The sequence below is a fragment of the Artemia sp. Qi Xiang Cuo genome, chromosome 7 (genome assembly GCF_049724085.1).
Source record: "Artemia sp. Qi Xiang Cuo chromosome 7, ASM4972408v1, whole genome shotgun sequence".
NCBI lineage: Eukaryota > Metazoa > Arthropoda > Branchiopoda > Anostraca > Artemiidae > Artemia > Artemia sp. Qi Xiang Cuo.
This window is the reverse complement of record NC_142800.1, coordinates 49,972,157-49,994,057: the sequence shown is the minus strand read 5'-3', so window position 1 is coordinate 49,994,057 and position 21,901 is coordinate 49,972,157. Positions and strand designations below refer to the sequence as shown.

General features: G+C 36.8%; 1 protein-coding gene across 2 annotated transcripts in view; it reads right to left on the bottom strand.

Annotated features, from left to right (window-relative positions):
- LOC148950378 (damage-control phosphatase 1-like) overlaps positions 1 to 21,901 on the bottom strand; it is a 156,735-nt gene that overhangs the window by 89,197 nt on the left and 45,637 nt on the right. For both annotated transcript variants that reach the window (XM_089092361.1, XM_089092360.1), the window contains exon 5: positions 13,437 to 13,602. In XM_089092361.1, coding sequence (XP_088948487.1) covers positions 13,437 to 13,602 — 166 coding nt within the window. The remainder of the gene's footprint in view (positions 1 to 13,436; positions 13,603 to 21,901) is intronic.

The following is a 21,901-nucleotide window of genomic DNA, read 5'->3' as shown; positions in this document are numbered from 1 at the left end:
CCAGTCTTCGGCTTACAAGAAAATAATCAATAAGGTTAGGTGTGTTACCATCACGTGAATACCATATTAACTTGTGGGACATTTTATGACCAAATACCGTATTGGTTATAACTAGATTGTTATACCTACAAACTTGCAAGTCTGTATCCATTACTGTTTTCTTTCCTACACCAAATTTACCTAGGCTAGGGTACCATCTATCCCTATTTCTACTAACCTGGGTGTTAAAATCTCCCAGTAAAAACATCATATTTCTACCTGGGACCCTGTTTATTTGCTCCTGTAACTTTAAGTAAAATTCATCTGAGTCACTAGTATCTCCGTCAGCCGGTTCAAAAGGGGGCATATACAACTATATCTGATACCCCGAATTTTTTAGTCATAAAATGAGCAACTAGTATTCTATTGGTAATACTTTCCCCAGCTTAAACATAATTTTGCAGCTTCCTTGTCCATAATGAGCCCTACTCCCTGTGTATGTGCACCATCCTTTCTGCCAGAGTAAAAACAAATTCTATATCACCTAATTTCATACTTCCTACCCCTGGGAAATGAGCTTTTGAAACTCCTAATAAGTCCAGTTCGAATCGTCTGAATTCCTCAGTCAAAATGTCGATACGATAGTCATTTTTTAACGTTGTAACATTCCAAGTTCCAATTTTCATGTTCTTTAAATGATTGAAATTATTTTCGCAATAATCCCGGATACCAGTGCAGGACGGGGATCACATATCTTCTCAAGTCTACACCGAAGTGCTTAAGCCGGCTTAGAACCGGACAGCAAGAAGTCCCTGGGACCTCCATGAATGGGGGCTTTGTGCAATCCTGGCCCCATCTTGGTCACAATATGGTTTTCAGCACTTGGCGATGCTCTTCTATCAACAAGAGTCGAAATCCTGCACAGACAATCTCAAGCCTATTACCTCCGACTCATTATATATTCATGCCTACAAATATTATGCTATTATGGGGAGGCAGTCCATAATAGATAAATTAGCTAGGAAGCGGTTATTCAACCCGAAAACGCCCATCAAAACATACCAAGCCCAGAAGAGTTATCAATTAGTCAGAATCCTCTGCGAATTCTATGTCGTTCATAAGGCAATAGTTTCCTCGAATGGCGCCAATCTTCAAGCAGGAATAGAGATTAGCGCAAGGTTCGCCGTCTTGCACGTACTCTAATGGGGTCAAGACACCCCTTTGTAGAGACCGTTGTCCTTAGATCTGGACCTTACGCCCTGCCACAGTTGTCCTCCTATAGAGGATCCTCCCATGATGGTGTTCTGCATCATCATGCAATTTAACCCATTACTGGGAGAAGGTTTGTAATTCCAGGGACTTGTGGACAAACCAGTGGGTCCTTTTGAGTGTACATTTGAGGGGCCTTCTTTGTTCTCTGCCTGTATTTATGATCCCGGGTGAGGGTTCCCCAGTTTCTATTATAGACCCCCAGGGACAAGGTCCCCCCTTGGTCCATGCCTCCTGTGGAGGTATCCTACATATCTGTAGGGCGCTGAATTGCCTGGGGGAGGCCAACTAATATCTAGCCTAATTTATTGATTCACTTCAACATTAGCTTGTACAACTAATGTAAGATTAATGTCTAGCCTAATTTATTGATTAACTTCAACATTAGCTTGCAAAACTAATGTAAAACTAATATCTAGCCTAATTTATTGATTCACTTCAACATTAGCTTGCAAACTAATGTAAACCAATATCTAGCCTAATTTATTGATTCACTTCAACAGAGACAAAAAAAAAATTTGTATAGGAATTCTGAAAAAAAACCTGTGTATAATTTCCTCTGACAAGTTCAACCCCTAGAAACTTCCCTCCCAATGGAAAACCCTCAGCAGAAAATTCGTCTCCCTCCACCCAAAAATGTATAAAAACTTCCCAATAACAAATACTATGAGTAAATAATAGGCAAATTTTATAATTTTAAGACCTTTCCCCTGGAGCCGTGGGGGGGGGGGGGGCTGGTGGAGAGGTTCATGTTATATCCAAAGGTATAGTTATTGGGCCTTTCAACTATGGTGAACAAAATGGCTATCTCAAACTTTTGATCAGACGATTTTGGGATAAAAGGGGCGGGGAAGGGGGTTTAGTTGCCCTCCAATACTTTGGTTACTTAAAAATGGCACTATAACTTTTAATTTCCGTTTGAATGAGCCCTCTCAGGATATAATAGGAGCACTAGGTCGATACGATCAACCCTGGGGCGAAGAAAAAATAAACGCATCCGTGATATTTCTTCTGGCAGAAAATAAAAAATTCCACATTTTTGCAGGTAGGGTCTTGAAACCTCTATAGTAGGGTTTTCTGATACAATGAATATGATGATGTGATTTTCATTAAGATTCTATGAATTTTTTTTTATTTAAAAATAGACTAAAATATTGAAAATATACAAAATCTTTTCTAATGCATATTTTAAGATTCTATGACTTTTTGGGGGCGTTTCTCTCTTTTTTCTAAAATCAGGCAAATTTCTTCAGGCTCGTAGTCTTTAATAGGTAATACTAAACTTAATTGTATATTTGAAATCAGCATGGTAAGCCGATTCTTTTGATATATGTCTCGGTATCAAAATTCTTTTTTTTAGAGTTTCGTTACACAGTTCGTCACCACGAACTAATTGAAAAAAATGAAAAAAGAGAGAATACATCCATACTACCCATGCAAAAGGTGATTTCCCTTGGTGGTCAAGGTGGGCGGCTGTAAGTCTCCTGTGTAGGGTTTTCGGCTATAGTGATTCCAATGGTGTATTTCTCGTTCAATTTGACCCAATTTTCTAGGCGTTTCAGGCTATCTTTCGAACTTCCGATAAATTTGGCTTCGCAACAAGCTTTTACTTTTAACACTAATCGAAGAAATGATTGAATCAGCTACAATTGCTAATTTTCTTTATCACCAAACAGTTTTATTAAAACAATTTTTAAATTGTTAATTATTATGGGCCGGGGAAATAATGATTGAATCAGCTACAAATGCCAACTTTTTATCACCGAGCAGTTTTTCTAAAACAAGTTTTAAAATTGCTGGTTATTATATAAACATTGTATATATTTTCTTTATTTTTTTTTTTTTTATCTATATAACGGAGAAATTTCATTCAGGTTCTAAGAATATAATGGATTTTTTTTTGTGAATTGGCGTGTTATAGCATAACAATCGCTAAAGGCATTTAGTACTAAACAAAATCACTTAGTTAACCTCGTCAATTGTGAATTTTTCAACGATTTTCGTGCTAGTTTTAGCTACCATGATCAGGCAGATTGAAGCCTCCGCTGAAATTATTCGGCTAAAATCACTTAGCAAATTAAATTCAACTGTTTTGGCGCCATCTATACTAGCGTTTTTAAGTTCGCTGGACTTACTGCAATTTGAAGCAGAGGACTCCCGCACTACGCGTAAAAGGAGACATAAGAAACGGCGTGGATGTAGAGCAGATGTTAAAGCCAGAAGGCGAAGACCCCTTGATTGTCTACCAATATCTGTTATTATGACTAAGAGACACTCACGCACAAACAACTGGTGCCCTTTGACCAACCAGAACATTGTCTCGATTTGACTTACTGAGCTCCCACCTTTAACTCTTTCCGGCAGCTGCTAGTTCAACTATCAACTATACCTATTGCCCAACCCCAGTAATAAAAACTGAACCACTTTTTCTGAAGAGAGTAATGTCCAATGTGTTACTCTGTAACACCCGATCCCTCTCTAACAAAATGGATGAACTTGAAACTGTCCTGCGGCAAAATAACATAGCTATTGCTGCAATTATCAAATGCTGGAATGTGACTGAACAAAATTGCTCAGTCGCTGGCTTCGCCACTAGATTTGTAACAAGAGAAGACAGAGGCATAAACCACAACGGGGGAGGCGTTGCTATTTTCTGCAGGAACGATATTCCCTATCGGTTCTTGGACAATCTACAAGATTCAGACCATGAGTCTCTATGGAATTTACAAAAAACCCAAGTCACTTCCTCGCCATTTCTTTTGCATTATTTGAGTGGCAGTTTACTACCCTGAGAGGGCCAGAAATCGCAAAGAACTAATTTTGCACCTCCAGAAAGGAGTAGACTATTGCCGCACCAAATTCAGCTGTCTGGCCATCGTTGTTTGTGGCGATTTTAACCAAACTAACAAACAGTACTTGGCTCACAGCCTCGGACTTAGGCAGCTTGTAACATCTCCAATCCATATAGCCGGTGGAACATTCGACCTGATCCCACCTAATTCCGATGAGTTTTACACCGACTCGGTCTGTTTGAGTGCCCTAGGAAAAATCTGATCACTTTACTGTTCTTTGGAAAGCAAACGCTGGATCGGCCAACATTATTTCTCAGAAATCATAAATGAGTAGAATCTTGACAAGAAGACTCAGCTTTTCAACTCCGTCTTGTACGAAAAATACAAGGAGCACTTGCCAACAAAAACAATCTATATATCTTATACTGACCGACCGTGGATCACACCTAAGATTAAAGCCCTTATCAAACAGTGGAGTCATTTGCATGATTCCCGAGTGCGCAACAAAGCCGTTGCTCTTTGTTACACAGCCAGAAGAACTTACGCATTTAACCATGTTGATCCTACCCTATTCAGTAACAGCAAAAATTGGCATGAGTCAGTGAAAAGGTTAACAGGTAAAACCCGTGATCCTCACCTAAAAATCATGAAAGAGGACGATACTTAAGTGACAGCAACTGAGGTTAATGGTTTTTTGCTGGTTTTTGCACCACTTACCCGAATTTCTCACAAGAGGAACTAGCTGCAGTCCTTGATACTAGTGCACCTTGTGAACAACGGCCGTCAGTTGACCCCCATCAAGTGTGCACAGAACTAATGAAGCTCAAACCTCGTAGCTCCTCATATCCTGGAGAAATCTCAGTGCGTCTCCTTCATGAGTTTGCACCCTTCCTTGCTACCTCTCTCACTAGTATCATCAACCATTGCATAACACTCGGCAAATTTTCCAACCCCTGGAAAAAGTCCTACATCAAAGTGACCTTTAGGAAATCTCCGTAAAAATAATGCGATGACTTAAAGCTTATCTTACTGACTCCCTGCATGGCCATGGTAACAAAGACCTTCGTTGTAAGACTGCTGATGAGTGATATAGAACCAAATATAGACCCTTTCCAGTACGGATACCTCAGCGGCTCCAACGCGTCAGTGTGCTTAGTGCGTCTGTATGACGACATTCTATCGTGGCTCAACAAAAGGGAAAAGCTTCGTAGACTTGGCCCTCGCTGATTACAGAAAAGCCTTCGATCTCATCAAACACATTATCGCTCTCAATAGCCTAAGTGAAATGAGCGCCAAAGGTGACTTGCTGTGTCTAGAAGCTGATTTTCTCTCCCAGCGGGAGCAGTGCGTTTTCGATCTTAGCGAGGACGATTCAAATTCTGCATTTCTCTCAATCACTTGCGGTGCCCCTCAGGGTACTAAACTAGCCGGAATTATTTTCCTCGCTGTGATTAACTTCATCCTGCGTACTTTCAAGTACATATATAAATTCGTTGATGATCTGTCATTCTTACTCAAATACCTGCTAGAAGGCCAATCAGCGACCCCCGTTTTGATCTTAGTCTACCCACGGTTTTTCAGAATGAATGCGAGCGAGCTAGCCTTACCCTGAATGAGCAGAATTGCAAGGTGTTGCGTTTCAACCCTCTTAAATCGGACTTTCTGGAGCCCCCTGCCTTGTTTAAAACAGTTGACAGTGAAAAAATTCTTGGGGTAGTTTTCTCCGTTGATTACAAGTTCAACAACCACGTAAGTGAACTTGTGCGAAAAGGGTACGCAGCGCTGCAGTCAATGATTACCATGAAGCGATTCGGGTTGAGTGAGAATTCCATAAAGCTTGTCTTCAATACTTATATCCTACCCATCATCGAATATGCGTGCCCGGTGCGGGGTTCTAGTGTACAGTTGAGTGCTGGGATGGGTCAAGACATTAAAGCTATCCAAATTCAGGCCTGCTAGTTTATGCTGGGTCAGGACTTTACTATTTATGACAGTGTGCTTAAGGTTCTTGGCCTCGAGTCACTTTTTAGACGCCGTCAGAAATATATTTTCCACTTAGGCTCAACACAGCTCTGGAGCAGCAAATACAGCACGATTCTGCCCCCGCTAGCCCCCGTTACGTCCCGTACCCGGAGACAATACAAGCTCAACCCAGTGACATGCCGTACGACTCGCTGCCAGCATTCTTTTGTGCCCTTTTTTACAGACATGGTCAACAAATCCTAAGAAAAGTAATATGGTTTTATTCGTTCTTTGTTGTCGTAATTTGTTATTTAACTTTGTCGTATATATAAAACCCCTCGTTATTAGGGGCTATAGCGCTAAAAAGAGTAAGTTTAATAAAATATGTCTATGTCTATGTCTAATTAGTGACAAACATTGATCCAAATACACTTATCTTTTTTTTTTACTTGATTACCTTCTTAAGCAAATATAATAATTTTACAAAATAATAATAATAACAATAGTACTAATAATAATAACAATGGTAATAATAATGTATTTCTTACCCACTTACAAAAGGGGGAAAATGGAGTACAACAGGAAAGAGAACAACTACAATTAAAACCAAAGCTACAAAAAAAAAAAAGAAGCTAAAACTGAACCAAAAAATAGAAACGATAAAAGAAATTTGTGAAAGAGGCGGATAAGACAATTCTTATTAATTTTGAGCTTTAGATTTACAAGGAGAAAGAATAAACCTTTAGCTAGATACCGAATGATTATCCTTAGTTCTGAAATAATTATGGTAAACAAAGTAAGAATTTACAATAGTTACAGTAATCTGTCTTCACCCTCATTGGGTCACTTTATACCGAAGCATACAGCCCCCAGCACAAAATAGCACAGAATGTTCGCAGAAACTTGAGTATAGCTTTGTTAATGTGCCTGAAATGTCCATGATTTCCAACAATTTTAGAATATCCCTGTTTAAATATATCTTAATTAAATAGAAAGACAAGTTTTTTCAACTAAACGTAAGGAGCAACATTAAACCTCAAAACGCACGGAAATTATTCTGTTTATGGGGGGGGGGCATTGTCCCTTCCTCAACCCTCGCTCGTTGCACTACAGTTTTTTAGTGCTAAGAGCTTCTTGTGCCAAAATAGCCTTTGTGTTAAGAGTTGTTCTTAAAGAACTGAGCGTAAAAGTCAAACTTTATCGTAAAGAGCGAGGGTTGAGGAAGGGACAGCCCCCCATAAAGGAATTAATATTGATATGTTCATAAGTTTTACTGTTGCTTATTTTTTTTTCATTTAATTTCTTATCGTTTTCAAATCATACCGGAAAATCCACCTCCCTTATCCATGAAAATTTTACCCCGGTAAATCCCTCTCACGGAAAATTCAGCCTACTTAAATACCCGTCCCCCCGAGAAATTCTACCCGAACCATTCCCTTCTCACTGAGATTTCCTCTTGGGAAACTCTCATTTCTTTCCTTTTGCAACTTTTGTTTAATTTCTATTCCTAATTCAAATTATTCTGGGAATCCCCCCTTCAGTGGAGAATTACACTCGGATAATTCCCCCCTGGGAAGACCCACCTTCGGAAAATGTCCGTATATTTCCCAATAATAAATATTATATGTAAACAATGGGCAAATTGCATAGCCTCCCCCATGTAAATCTTCTCCCTGAAAACTTTCCTCACCATGGAAAATTCTACTTATACTACAATTAATAACAACTCACTGCATCACCAAGCCGCCTGATACCAACACAGCTACGCACGCTTTTCCTCCATCCCAATCTATTCAAAGCCTCCCTCTTTCATCTAGGATGCTTAAATCATCAGCATAATCTAAGTCCAGGAAAGTTTTCCTCCCCATTTGATTCCATGTTCTCCCATTGCCTTTCTTGTGCTCCTTAGGACAAAGTCCATCAAAATGGTCCATATAAAGAGAGATTGAACACAAACCCTACTTAACTCCTGATTTAATACGAAACCAGCTGCTAACCTCATTCCCTACCTTAACCGCAGCAGTTTAATTCTCGTACATGGAACTAATCACTCTAATATATTTGACGTGTATACCATACAAGGATAAGACCTTCGCAAAAGCTCTTTTATCAACAGAATGAAACTCTTGCTCATAATCTATAAAACTGAGGACCAAAGTTGTTTGATAAATTAAGGCACTTCTCAATTATTAAACTTAAAGTGAAAATTTGGTCGACACATTCTCCATCCTTTCTAAAACCGAAATGTTCTTCTCTTATGACTGTTTCTACAGCATCTCTCAGTCTAAAAAGTATAATGTTACTAGGTAATTTGCTATCTACAGAGACCAAACTAATGCCTCGATAATTACGACACTCACTCTTATCACTTGTCTTATACAGTGGTTTAATTATGGTTTTCCTAAAATCACTAGGAACTTCCCCCTTTTCAAATATCATATTGCTTCAGTAAGTTATTTCGAACCTCAGAGCCACCATATTTAAGAAACCCATTTACCACACTATCAGCACCCGGGGCCTTATTATTTTTTAAGCCTTTTCGTACTGTCGCTAATTCTTCCTCGCAAAACAGATCTTCCTTCCCACCGAAGGTACCGCAAACTTTTTCATTTTCCTCTATATCTTTTCCTGCAACTCGATCTCAGTTTAGCACATTCTCAAAATGTTCTGCCCATCTCTATTTAACTCTTTCCTTATCACTAACTATGGTCCCATTCCTATTTTAGACCGGGACAAGTCCAGATTGACTACTCTCTCTCAATTTATTAGCATGCCAGTACAATATTCCAATCCAAGTTCGTAATAATTCAAGTTCCGATCTTCATATTCTTTAAATCATTGAAATTATTTTGGCCTTAGCAATAGGAATGGCCCGGATACCAGTGCAGGACAGGAACCAACCCATCTTCTCAAGTCTGCACAAAAACGCTTAAGGCGGCTTAGAACCAGACAGCAAGAAGTCCCTGGGACCTCCAGTTGAATGGAGGCTTTGTGGAATCCGGGGCCTGTCCTGGTCACAAAATGGTTTTCAGCACTTGGCGATGCTCTTCTATCAACAAGGGTCGAAATCCACAGACAATCTCAAGTCTATTGCCTCCGACTCATTATATATTCATCCCTACAAATATTATGCTACTACGGGGAGGCGAACCATAGTAGATAAATTAGCTCGGAAGAGGTCTTTCATTCCAAAAACCCATGTAAAAATAGACCAAATCCAAAAGATTTATCCAAAACTCAGAACCCTGTTCAGATGTTGTGTCGTTTACTAGGCTATAATTTCCTCGAGGGATGCCACTCCTCAAATGGGAATTGAGTTGACCGCATGGTCCCTAGTCTTGCAGGTGCCCCGACAGGGTCGAGGCAGCCCTTTGCAGAGGCCGTTGTCCATAGATCTGGATCTTTCACCCTGCCGCAGTTGGTGTTCTGCGTCACCATGCAATTAACCCATTACTGGAGTGGCCTTGGGGAGGCCCCTACTGAGGAGTAGACTCACAAATCTAAAATGACAAGCCTAAATCTAATATGTCAAGCCTAAATCTATTATCTCAATCCTAAATTTATTATGTCAAGTCTGAATCTACTATATCAAACCTAAGTCTACTTTGTAAACCTAAGTCTGCTATGTCAAGCCTAAGTCTACTATGTCAAGTCTAAATCTACTCTGTCAGGCCTAAATATAGTATGTAAAACTTACGTCTACTATGTCAAGTCTTAATCTACTATAAGCATAAATCTACTCTGTCAGGCCTAAATCTACTATGTCTGGTCTAAATCTACTATGTCAGGCCTAAGTCTACTATGTCAAGCCTATATCTACTATATTAAGCCAAAATATGCTATATCAGGCCTAAAAATATGCTATGTCAAGCCTAAATCTACTATAATAAGCCTAAACCCACTATTTCAAAGCTAAATCTATAATATCAAGCCTAGATTAACTATGTCAAGCCTAAGTCTACTATGTCAGGCCTAAATCTACTATGTCAAACATAAGTCTACCAGGTCAGGCCTAAATCTACTATGTCGAGCCTAAACCTACTATGTTAACCCTAAATCTGCTATGTGAGGCCTAAATCTAATATGTCAAGCCTAAATCTAATATGACAAGTCTAAATCAACTATGTCAAGCCTAAATTTACTTTGTCAGGGCAAATTGCATAACTTACAGCCCTTTTCCCAGAGGCTGTGAGGGACCATATCATCCTCAGGAGTATATTTATTGGACCTTTCGACGCTGCTGAATCAAATGACAATCTCAAAATTTGGATCGAATGTCATTGGGAAAAAAAGGGACTTGGGAGGGGGGCCTAGTTGCCCTCTGATGATTTTGATAACTTAAAAAGGGCACCGAAACTTTTCCGTTCAGATGAGCTCTCTCCCAGTGTTCTCGGGCCATTAGTTCAATATGATCACTCCCTGAAAAGATAAAAACAAATAAACACAAATCGATGATCTTTCTTCTGAAAAAAAATTCTAGAATAAAAATTCAGTTCCATCCGAGCCCTTTACAACATATTATCTACTTAAGATCATATTAACAACTTAAATAATTAGGATTTTTTCGTAAACTTATCTCTAGATGTGTTTAAATAAGGGAAAAAGCTTTATGAAGATCTGCATTCTGGCAAAAGATATACAAAAAAAAATAAATCATGTTTTCAGGGTACTTCCTTACGCCTTACTACAGTTTCCACAACACTGCCAATGATATGGATTTTTTAGACGGATGCGAATTTTTTGATTCGATGATTTCCACGCTAAAATTTACCAAAATATCGTCGCTGTTACGTCTTAAGGTCGTACCTGACATTTTTACATGTCTAAGTTAATTTAAAGAAATCATTTACAACACTCTAAAGACCTAGGGTCGTTTAGCAGTGGAGGAATCGGCGTAAGAATAGCCGCCGTAGGTCACGGTAAGAACAATCCTTGTCAGAATAGCCGTAGTGTGGGGCAGTCATATTGGGAATGGTCGGATTGGAAGTAGCAATAATAGAAGCATTCGTGGGACGAATAACAGTGGTAACTACTGTAGGAGCATTTGTGGTAATTCTCACATTGATGAAACTAAAAAATTACTTGTGGAAAATGTACCGCGTTTTGACATTAAACTTCTATATAGTTTTTTTCTGTCAAAAAATACAGAAATCCCTAAATACCGACTTTGGTTGAAATCAATCATCATTTACAAAAATTGTAGGATGGTTCTCGTGCTTTGATTTTAGGTTTCAACATTACAATGCACAATCAACAAGGTAAACGACCTTAAATTCCAAGTTTGGCGAAAATTAATCACTCTTTGCGGAATTATGTTTAAATTTTTGACTTCTGTGTTCCAATACTAGCCTCTAATTTGTAATACAGAAGCTTAGTAATTCATCAATACCACCTTTAGTGAAATCAAACGCACTTTGTGGAACTTAGGAAGAACTACCGTACTTCAATCTTGGACTTCTGCATAGCAATATTTGCATCAGATTTCTATTAGTAAGCTCAGAAATCCTTATATATGAAAATAAATTAATAATTGTGCGATATTTACTTGATATGTGCTGATGTTGCACCTTTATATTTAAAATATTTAGGTTGTTCTCAAGACACCCAGACCCCCCTTACAATTTTTTGGTGCAAACCAAACATCATTTGTACATTAAATGCTTGAAGTGTTTTGATTTAGGATAGTCATACTGCGATCTTAAAGATTTTTGAAATTTCTCATTCAATTATTAAGGACTACTCCATAAATATTAGCTGAGTTCAAGGGGTTGTCTATTTTCTCGAGGTTGGGAGCTAGGGCAGGGGTATTGAAGGTGTTACGGGCCAGATTTGACGTTGTCCAGGCATGCATATTAAAAATCCTTGCCTGATTCTAATGTCAATAAGGCATTGACGAATAATTTTTTGAATTAGGAATAAAATTACCTCTGGGTTTTCTCTCGTTTTATATATACTTACCAAATTATTTAATAGTAAAAGCCTTTTTCCTGTGTGCAATATTCAGTTCGTTATTTACAATAATTTCAAACATAATTACAAACAGCCTCTTAGTTGGAATAGAAAGAGACGATCCTAGAGAATTAGGCAGCTATGTAAGTAATTATAACATTAAACTGTGAGATGTAATAAAAATATTTCATTTAAATTTTTTCCAGAAATATTCTTGTTTCAACTGACAAATAAGAATTATTGTTAAAACCCTAAAAAACTACTGCATTTTATAATGGTAAAAATACTATTTTGATCTTTGTATGCAAGATTTTATTAATAACAATTGTTAATTTTATTAATAGCTACTCATGTGTTATACAAAAATGCAATTTTTCGTAAAATTGATTCTAGTTTAAAAATTATTTTTGTTACTTATAAATGATTTAAATACATCAATTTCTTTTAAAATGAGCCATTACTCAGCTATCTATGATGTTATATTACCCCGCTAGAAAAAAAAGATGCCTTCGATACAGAATATCGTAGTTTCAGCCACTTTTGTAGTTTTTCAAGCCAAAAGATTTTCCTTGTTGTTAAAGCCAAGGGACTGTATGTTTCCTTTATAGGGGTTCCGGACAAGGGGCTTCTAATAGTATGCTTTGTATTTCGATGTGATACTATTTTTAAAAGTTATTGACTGTGTTATTTCTTAGTATGGGACGTGATCGTCTCTTACTAGGTTGCTAGCTACTAATGCAACCCGGATATCGGTTAGATTATAATTATTTTGAACATGGAGGATCTGATACCTGACTGAATATCTAGCTCTTTCTGTATGACACTGTTTTCAAGAGTTTTCGCCGCATTTTCTAAATTCCGACAGATTTGATTTTTTCATTTATTGAAGTCTAGTATGGATCATAATTACCACTCCTAAATCGTTTCAAATGACGATTCTTTTAAAACTGAAAATCCATTTAAACACGCATGAAATTGCTGTTTGTAATTATTTGATCTATTTGAGATGAAGCATATCAAGAAATACAAAGAGGGTTTGAGATTCCGATAGGTTCTGAAGCTTCATAGGGCGATGTACAAAGGACCCAAGAATTTGAAATACACAAAAATCGAGCGTAATAAGCGAACTAATATTACATTAAAATTCAGCAAAAATATTCAGCTGTACTATTCTTCTTTTTTAAACTCAACACTACTATCATTTACAATCAATTAGTTGATTGGAACACTTGTCCCTAGAGTAAAGACACACCACTGGTAAAAATCCAACACTGTTTGTGAAATAAGAAATTTCATCATGATCTTGATGACAAAAGAAATGTTCTTGAAATTCTTGATGAAAATTTTTTGCTCCTATGTATATCTTGATATATGAGTTCACATAAGTTTTGAGAAAGATGAATAAAAAAAAACCGTGGTAGCACCTTTCAGTTAAAAAAAAAAATGCAAAAAAGGAAAAACTATAGGAAATTGTGAAATATTTACCGACGGTTCCTCCTGATGTTTTATTGAAATGATCCCAAACTAAATCCGTGTTGTCAACAACAAGGTTCTGACGCAATTCTACAAGTTTGGCTACTGGATCTGAATGATGTTTCTGCAGCTCTCCAGCCGATATAGATAAATCATGCCTATTAGCCCAAAGCGAAAGCTAAAAAAAGAAGAACTGCAATGAACTAACCTCCAATGAGTAGCACTTTTTCACTTTTTAAAGCTCTATCTAACTATGTAATATTTAACTTCGTCTTTTGCCGTTTAGCTCTTTTTCCCTACAGAGTATTCGATCATATTTTCGCACACATGAATTTGTGTTTATATTTTTCGTTCGTTTAAATTGTTCTGAATCCCGCTTTATTTTTTCATTAATCCAGTAAAAAAAACTGACAAGAGATTTTCATTACAATAATCATTAGCTAGATCAAAAGACATCGATTTTATTATTTACTAAAGAAAATTAGAAGTTTTGTGCATGCAGATAAAAAGTGATTAAAAGTCAAAGCAACAAATATACGACGCATTAGAGGAGGCTGCCACTAACATGAACCTTCCTGCTGACCGTATTAGGACATAACTTTGCCTTTATACGAAAAATAGAGGAATTACAAATATATAAGATAAATGTTTCAATTTATGGTCCACAATCATTTCATTTTTTTTTTCTTTAAGAAAGCGAAAAATTATATCTTAGTAGGTTTAGCAGAGAGTTGAGGGAGGAACCCCTCAACCTGAAAAAGGCTTACGCCAGCTTTGCCTCTCACTCAGATTATCTGTCTTAACTCTTTTTACAATTAGCCATGGCTCTTAACCTTATACATATATATATATATATATATATATATATATATATATATATATATATATATATATATATATATATATATATATATATATATATATATATATATATATGTGTGTGTGTGTGTCTTAACTCTCTCTCTACAATTAGCCATGGCTCTTAACTTTATATATATATATATATATATATATATATATATATATATATATATATATATATATATATATATATAATAAGTATTTTACATCAGAGTTGTGCGTTAACTAATATTCACGAAACTCAACCCGGTAAAGCTCGATCAGTTAAAACTTCAACTTTTCTGAAAATTAACCTAGCAAAATACAACCCAAGCAAAATCAAACCCATACAAAATTCAACCCGACAAAGTTCATCTAGGTCAAATCCCTTGATACTAACAAAATCGAACCCAAATATAATTTGTACTTTACTGAAAAGAAATGCGTAATGTCAGTTTAATGTACATATGCTGATATTTATTCCTTAAATTCTTAAAGTTATAAAAAATATAATATTTAAAAGAATTTTCTTTTCAGTAAAGCACAAATTATATTCTGGATTTTAGAAAGCACAGGGTTTTAGAACACTACTCATATTAATTTCTGCTCATTTTGAGTTTGACTTTGTTATTAATTTTAATTTCTGTTTGTTTTGGGCTTCATTTATTTATTGATACTGATTTGTTGTATTTTTATGCTTGGTAGATTATTAGATTCCATTTTTGTTCATTTTTGGTTTAATGGAGTTCTTTACCTTTTTCTGAAAAAAAATTATTTTGTGGAAAAAGCTTTTTAAATTAATTTTTGTTCGTTTTATATTGACATAGTCTTTCTCAAACAGTTCGTGGTAACGAACTATAAGTAAGGGGCGACCCGGCTCAATGGTAACCGAAACTCTAAAAAACGGAATTTTGATACCAATATATGCATCAAAAGAATCAGATTTTAATTCTGATTTCAAATATATAAGTTTCATCAAGTTTAATCTTACCAATCAAAAGTTAAGCGCCTGAGAAAATTTGGCTGATTTTCGAAAAAAGGGGGAAAGACCCCCTAAAAGTTATAGAACCTTAATGAAAATCACACCATCATATTCAGCATATCAGAGAACCCTACTGTAGAGGTTTCAAACTCCTATCTACGCAAATGTGGAATTTTCCATTTTTTGCCAGAAGAAAGATCACAGATGCGTGTTTATTTGTTTTTTTTGTTTTTTTGTCGTTTTTTTTTCTTTTCCCCAGGGGTAATAGTATCGACCCAGTGGTCCTAGAATATATTAAGAGGGCGCATTTGAACTGAAAATAAATGTTATAGTGCACTTTTTAATTGACCAAAAAAGGAGGGCAACTAGGCCGCCTCCCACGCTCATTTGTTTCTCAAACTCACCCAATTAAAATTTTGAGATATCCATTTTGTTGAGCATAGTCGAAAATATAATAAATATGTCTTTTAGGATGACTTAATCGCCCACAGTTCCCAGGGGAAGGGCTGCAAGTTATGAACTTTGCCCATTGCTTACATATTGTATTGGTTATTGGGAAGTATACAGACTTTTTCAGGAAGGATTTTTTTCTAGTGGGGGGGGGGGCGGCTGGAGGAGGGGGTTACTCGGGAGAATCTTTCCGTGGAGGATGTTTCTTTGGGGTAAAGGGCATTTCTATGAAGGGGGCGCCGGATTTCCAAGTATTATTTAAAAAACGATCAGAAATTAAATTGAAAAAAAAAAAGTTTTTTCAACTGAAAGTAAGAAGCAACATTAGAACTTAAAACGAACAGAAATTACTACGTATATGAGGGGGTTCTCCCCCAATACCTCGCTCTTTACGCTACAGTTTTTTTTAGTGCTTTCAAAAGAGCTATCTATTCTAATTAAACGGCCTTTGTGATTCAGGGGTTTGTGAATAAATTTTTTTTTTAACTTTTAACGTAAAGAACGTGATATTGACTAAGGGGATAACCCCCTCATATACGTAATAGCATATACGTAATAAAAAAACAATAAAAAAAACAAGCGATACGGGTCAATAGTAATAGAAACTTTTAAAAACGGAATTTTGATATCAATGGGCTTATAATGCTGATTCTAAATATATAAATTTTATTAAGTTTAGTATTACTCATCAAAGGCTACGAGCCTGAGAAAATATACCTGATTTTTTAAAGAGGGGGAAAACATCCCCTATAAGTGAAAGAATTTTAATGAAAACCACACCGTCAGATTCAGCGTATCAGAAAACCCTATTACATAGATTTCAAGCTCATATCTGCAAAAATCTGCAACTTTGTATTTTTTGCCAGAAGAAAAATATACGAATTTGTAAATCACGTCAGAACCAAATTTAGAGACAGCCATTTAGCAAAAGAAAAGTAAAATTTTTATGCAAATTTTGTTTACTTATTCAATGACGGTGAGCCAAAATAAAAGCTGCATTAACTAAAAAACGATCAGAAATTAAATAAAAAAAACAAGTTTTTTAAACTGAAAGTAAGGAGCAACATTAAAACTTAAAACAAACAGAAATTATTCCGTATATGAAAGGGGCTATCCCATCCTCAACGCCTCGCTCTTTACGCTAAAGTTTGACTCTGTCTCACAACTTTATTTTTTAGAACAATAAAAAACTTTAGCGTAAAGAGCGAGGCGTTGAGGAGGGGACAGCCCCTTTCATATACGGAATAATTTCTGTTCGTTTTAAGTTTTAATGTCGCTCCTTACTTTCAGTTTAAAAAACTTGTTTTTTTTTATTTAATCAGGGAAAAAGAATGAGCCTCTTCTAAAGTTAAACAACCATCCCTTCCATAAGAACCTTAACTATCCCCTGGGCACAACTTACAACCCTTGTCCCTAGTCTCTGGGGTTTGTTTCAATCCCAAAAGCCTTGTTATATGATATTTAGACTATTTTGAATAGAGTGGATATCTAAAAATTTCTATAAGACGCATTTCGGGACAATACGACTTGTGTGTGTGGAGGAGGGGGTAGCTGCCCTCCGATCACTTTGACTCTTAAAAAGAGCACTAAAGTGTCTGATTACCAATCCAATGAGCCCCCTCCGAAGTTTATATGACCCTGCTTTCTAATAAAAACCTTATTAGCCCCCAGCGCCTAACTTACAACCCTTGCCCTGAGGGCTGGGGGGATTTGTTATCCTCATAGACATAATTTCCAGACCTTTCAAATACATTGAACAAAATGGTTGTATCAAAATTTTGATTGAAAGTGTTTGGGGAAATGATGGGTGTGGGGGGCATTTGCCCTCTGATCACTTTCGAATAATGAGAAAAGCACTAGTCCTCTCAATTACCAATCGAATGAGCCCTTTTTGAGGCTTTTTGCCCTAGTCCGTTGATTTTGAATTGAAGTTATCAAGTATTTTGCAGTAAGGCATCAAGACATGGCTAATTGTAGAAACAAAAAGCCAAGACAGATAGTCCAAGTAATTGAGAGGCAAATGTTTAAATGGCTGCACGGGTAAATGGAGGAGTAAGTATGGCTCTCTTATTGGACAAATACTTGTTTGTTGTCGCCAGCCTGCCTAGAGTCTCAGGCAGGTTGACCAAGAATTTAAAATAACATAGGGCCGTTAGATTGCCTGGAATGATAGACAAACAAGACACAGCCGCCTATGGTCTTAAGAAGGTTAGCCAAGAATTTAGAATTGACACAGGACCATTAATTTGCTTGAAATAACAGGCAAACAACAGGCAAACTTGAATTGAAGTTATCAAGTATTTTGCAGTAGGGCATCAAGACATGGTTATTCGTAGAAAGGAAAAGCCAAGACAGATAGTCCAAGTAATTGAAAGGCAAATGTTTAATTTTTGATTTTAATAATTTTGATGGGATATGTTTGGGGAAATGGTGGGCGTGGATGGGGTGTTAGTTGCCTTCCAATCACTTTTGACTATTAATTAATCAAGAAAAAACTTTTTCCACAAAATAGGTTTTTCAAAAAAAAAGAAAAGAACTCCAATACACCAAAAATGAACAAAAATAGAATCAAATAATCTACCAAGCATGCAACTACCATAAATCAATCTCAATAAATAAATTAAACCCAAAAAAAAAACAGAAATTAAAAGAAGTCAAACTCAAAACGAGTAGAAATTATTCTCATAAGGTTCCAAACCCTATGTTTTCTAAAAGCCAGAATATAATTTTTACTTTACTGAAAAAAATTCAAATGAATTTACTGAAAAAAATGTGCATTGTCAGTTTAATATACATAATGCTGATATTTATTCCTTAAAATCTTAATTGATTTTGATTTCTTAAAGTTATAAAAGTGAAAACATTTAAAAGAATTTTTTTTAGTAAAGTAAAGCGTCTGATTACCGCTAAAACGTCTGATTTTTTTCACTAAAGCGTCTGATTACCAATCCAATGAACCCCCTCCGAAGTTTATATGACCCTGCTTTCTATAAAAACCTTATTAGCCTCCAGAGCATAACTCACAACCCTTGCTCTGAGGGCTGGCGGGATCTGTTATCCTCATAGACATAATTTCCAGATCTTTCAAATACATTGGACAAAATAGTTATCTCAACATTTTGATTGGAAGTGTTTGGAGAAATGAAGGGCGTGGGAGATTACTTCCGAATAATAAGGAAGGCACTAGTCCTCTCAATTTCCAATCGAATGAGACCTTTTTGAAAATTCTATGACAAAACTTTCTATAAAAACATTATATGTCCCAAGGCCATAAGTTACAAACCTTGTCCTGAGGGCTATGGGGGAGGGTTGTCATCCTCAAAGACATCATTTCTAGACCTTTCAATTATATTGAACAAAAAGGCCATGTCAAAATTGTGATCGGAAATGTTTGGGGATGTGATAGGCGTGGGGGGACTTTCCCTCCGATTACTTTTGACTATTCAAAAGGGCAATAACCCTCTCACTTTCCAATCGAAGAGCCCTTTTTGAAGTTTTTACGACAACGTTTTCTATAAAAATCTTATATGTCCCCAGGGGATAACCTACAACCTTAACCATGATGTTATACTCAAACACATAATTTCCGGACCCTTCAGCTACGTTCAAAAAAATGGCTATATCAAAATGTTGATTGGAAGTGTTGAATAGGCGTGGGGAATGTTGAGATGGGCGTGGGGGGCATTCGCCCTCCGATCGCTTTTGAATATTAATAAGGGCACTAGCCCTCTCCATTTCCAATTGAATGAGCCTTTTTTCAAGTTTCTACAACAACACTTTCTATAAAAACCTTATATGCCCCTAGGGCATAACTTATACCCTTTGCCCTGGGGGCTTTGGGGGTTTGTCTTCCTCAAAAACATAATTTCCGGACCTTTCAACTACGTAGAACAAATAGCTATATCAAGATTTTGATTGAATGTGTCCGGGGAAATGGTGGGGGTGAGAGGGGGGTTAGTTGCTCTCCAATTACTTTCGACTATTAGAAAGGCACTAGCGCTTTTTAATTTCCAATCGAAAGAGCCCCTTTTGAAGTTTCTACGACAAGACTTTCTATAAGAACCTTATATGCCCCTAGGGCATAACTTACAACACTTGCCCTGTGGGCTTTGGGTGGGGTGGGGGTTGTCATCCTCAAATACCAAATTTCCAAAACTTTTAATTACGCTCAACAAAAAGGTTAACTCAAAGTCTTCATTGCAAGGTTTTGGTGAAATGGTGGTCGTGAGAGGAGGATTAGTCGCCCTTCAATTGTTTTTGACTATTAAAAAAGGCACTAGCCCTTTCAATTTCCAATCGAATGAATTCTTTTTGAAGTTTCTACATCAACGCTTTCTATAACTTACAACCCTTATCCTGATGGCTGGGAGGGGGTTGTCATTCTCAAAGACATCATTTCTAGAACTTTCAACTACGTTGAACAAATAGGCCATGTCAAACTGTTGATTGGAAATGTTTGTGGAAATGATGGGCGTGGGGGAGGGATTCTTCCTCTGATCACTTTCGACTATTATGAAGGGCAATAGCTCTCTCAGTTTCCAATCGATGAGTTTTTTTTTAAGTTTTTACGACGTTTTCTGTAAAAAAAATCTTATATGCATCCAGGGCATAACTTACAACCTTAGCCCCAAGGGCTGTAGGGAGGGGATGTCATACTCAAAGAAATAATTTCCAGACCCTTCAACTACTTTCAACAAAATGGCTATATCAAAATACTGATTGGAAGTGGTTGGGGAAATGATGGGTGTGGGGGGGGGTATTTGCCCTCCCATCGCTTTTGACTATTAATAAGAGCACTAGCCCAATCAATTCCCAATTGAATGAACCCTGTTTGAAGTTTCTACGACAACACTTTCTATAAAAACCTTATATGCCCCCAGGGCATAACTTAAAACTTTTGCCCTGGGGGCTGTGGGGGGGGGGGAGGTTGTCATACTCAAAGACATAATTTCCGGACCTTTCAACTACGTTGAACAAAATGGCTATCTTTAAATCTTGATTAAATGTGTTCGGGGAAATTGTGGGGGTGAGAGGGGGGTTAGTTGCCTTCCAATCAATTTCTACTATTAAAAGGGCACTAGCCCTTTTCAATTGCCAATCGAATGAGCCCTTTTTGAAGTTTCTACGACAATATATTCTATAAAAACGTTATATACCCCCAGGGCATAGCTTGCAACCCTTGCTCTGAGGGTTATGGTGGGTTGTCATCCTCAAAGACCTAATTTCCATAACTTGAAACTACGTTGAACAAAATAGCTATCTCAAAATTTTGGTTGGATGTGTTTGGGGAAATTTGTGCTTTACTAAAATAAATTCAGATGAATTTACTGAACAGAATGTGCATTGTCAGTTTAATATATCCTACATATGCTGATATTTATTCCTTCAAATCTTAATTATTTTTTTATTTCTTAAAGTTATAAAAATGAAAATATTTAAAAGAATTTTTTAATTAAATTACAAATTATATTCTGGCTTTTCGAAAGCATAGGGTTTTAGAACCCCACTCATATTCATTTCTGCCCGTTTTGAGTTTGACTCTGTTATTAATTTTAACTACTGTTTGTTTTGGGTTTTATTCATTTATTGATGCTGATTTTTGGTAGTTGTATGCTTGGTAGATTATTTGATTCTATTTTTGTTCATTTTGAGTTAGATGGAGTTCTTTACTTTTTTTCGAAAAACTTATTTTGTGGGAAAAAGTTTTCTAATTAATTGCGGTTCGTTTTATATTGACATAGTCTTTTTCTAAAGTTAAACAACCATTCCTTCCATAAAAACTTTAAATATCCCCTGGGCATAACTTACAACCCTTGCCCTTAGGCTCTGGGGTTTGTTTCAACCCCAAAAGTCTTGTTAAATGATATTTAGACTATTTTGAATAAAATGGCTAACTCATAATCTATTAGAGGCATTTCGGGACAACACGACGTGTGTGTGTGTGTAAGTTGGGGGGGGAGGGGGAGGGGGGTAGCTGCCACTCTGATCACTTAGACGCTTAAAAAGAGCAGTAGAGCGTTTGATTACCAATTCAATGAGCCACCTCCAAAATTTATATGACCAAGCTTTCTATAAAAACATATGCCCCCAAGGCACAACTTACAATGATGGGCGATGATGGGAAATGATGGGCATGGGGGGGGGGGGGCATTTGCCCTCTGATCACTTTCGACTAACAAGAAAGGCACTAGTCCTCTCAATTTCA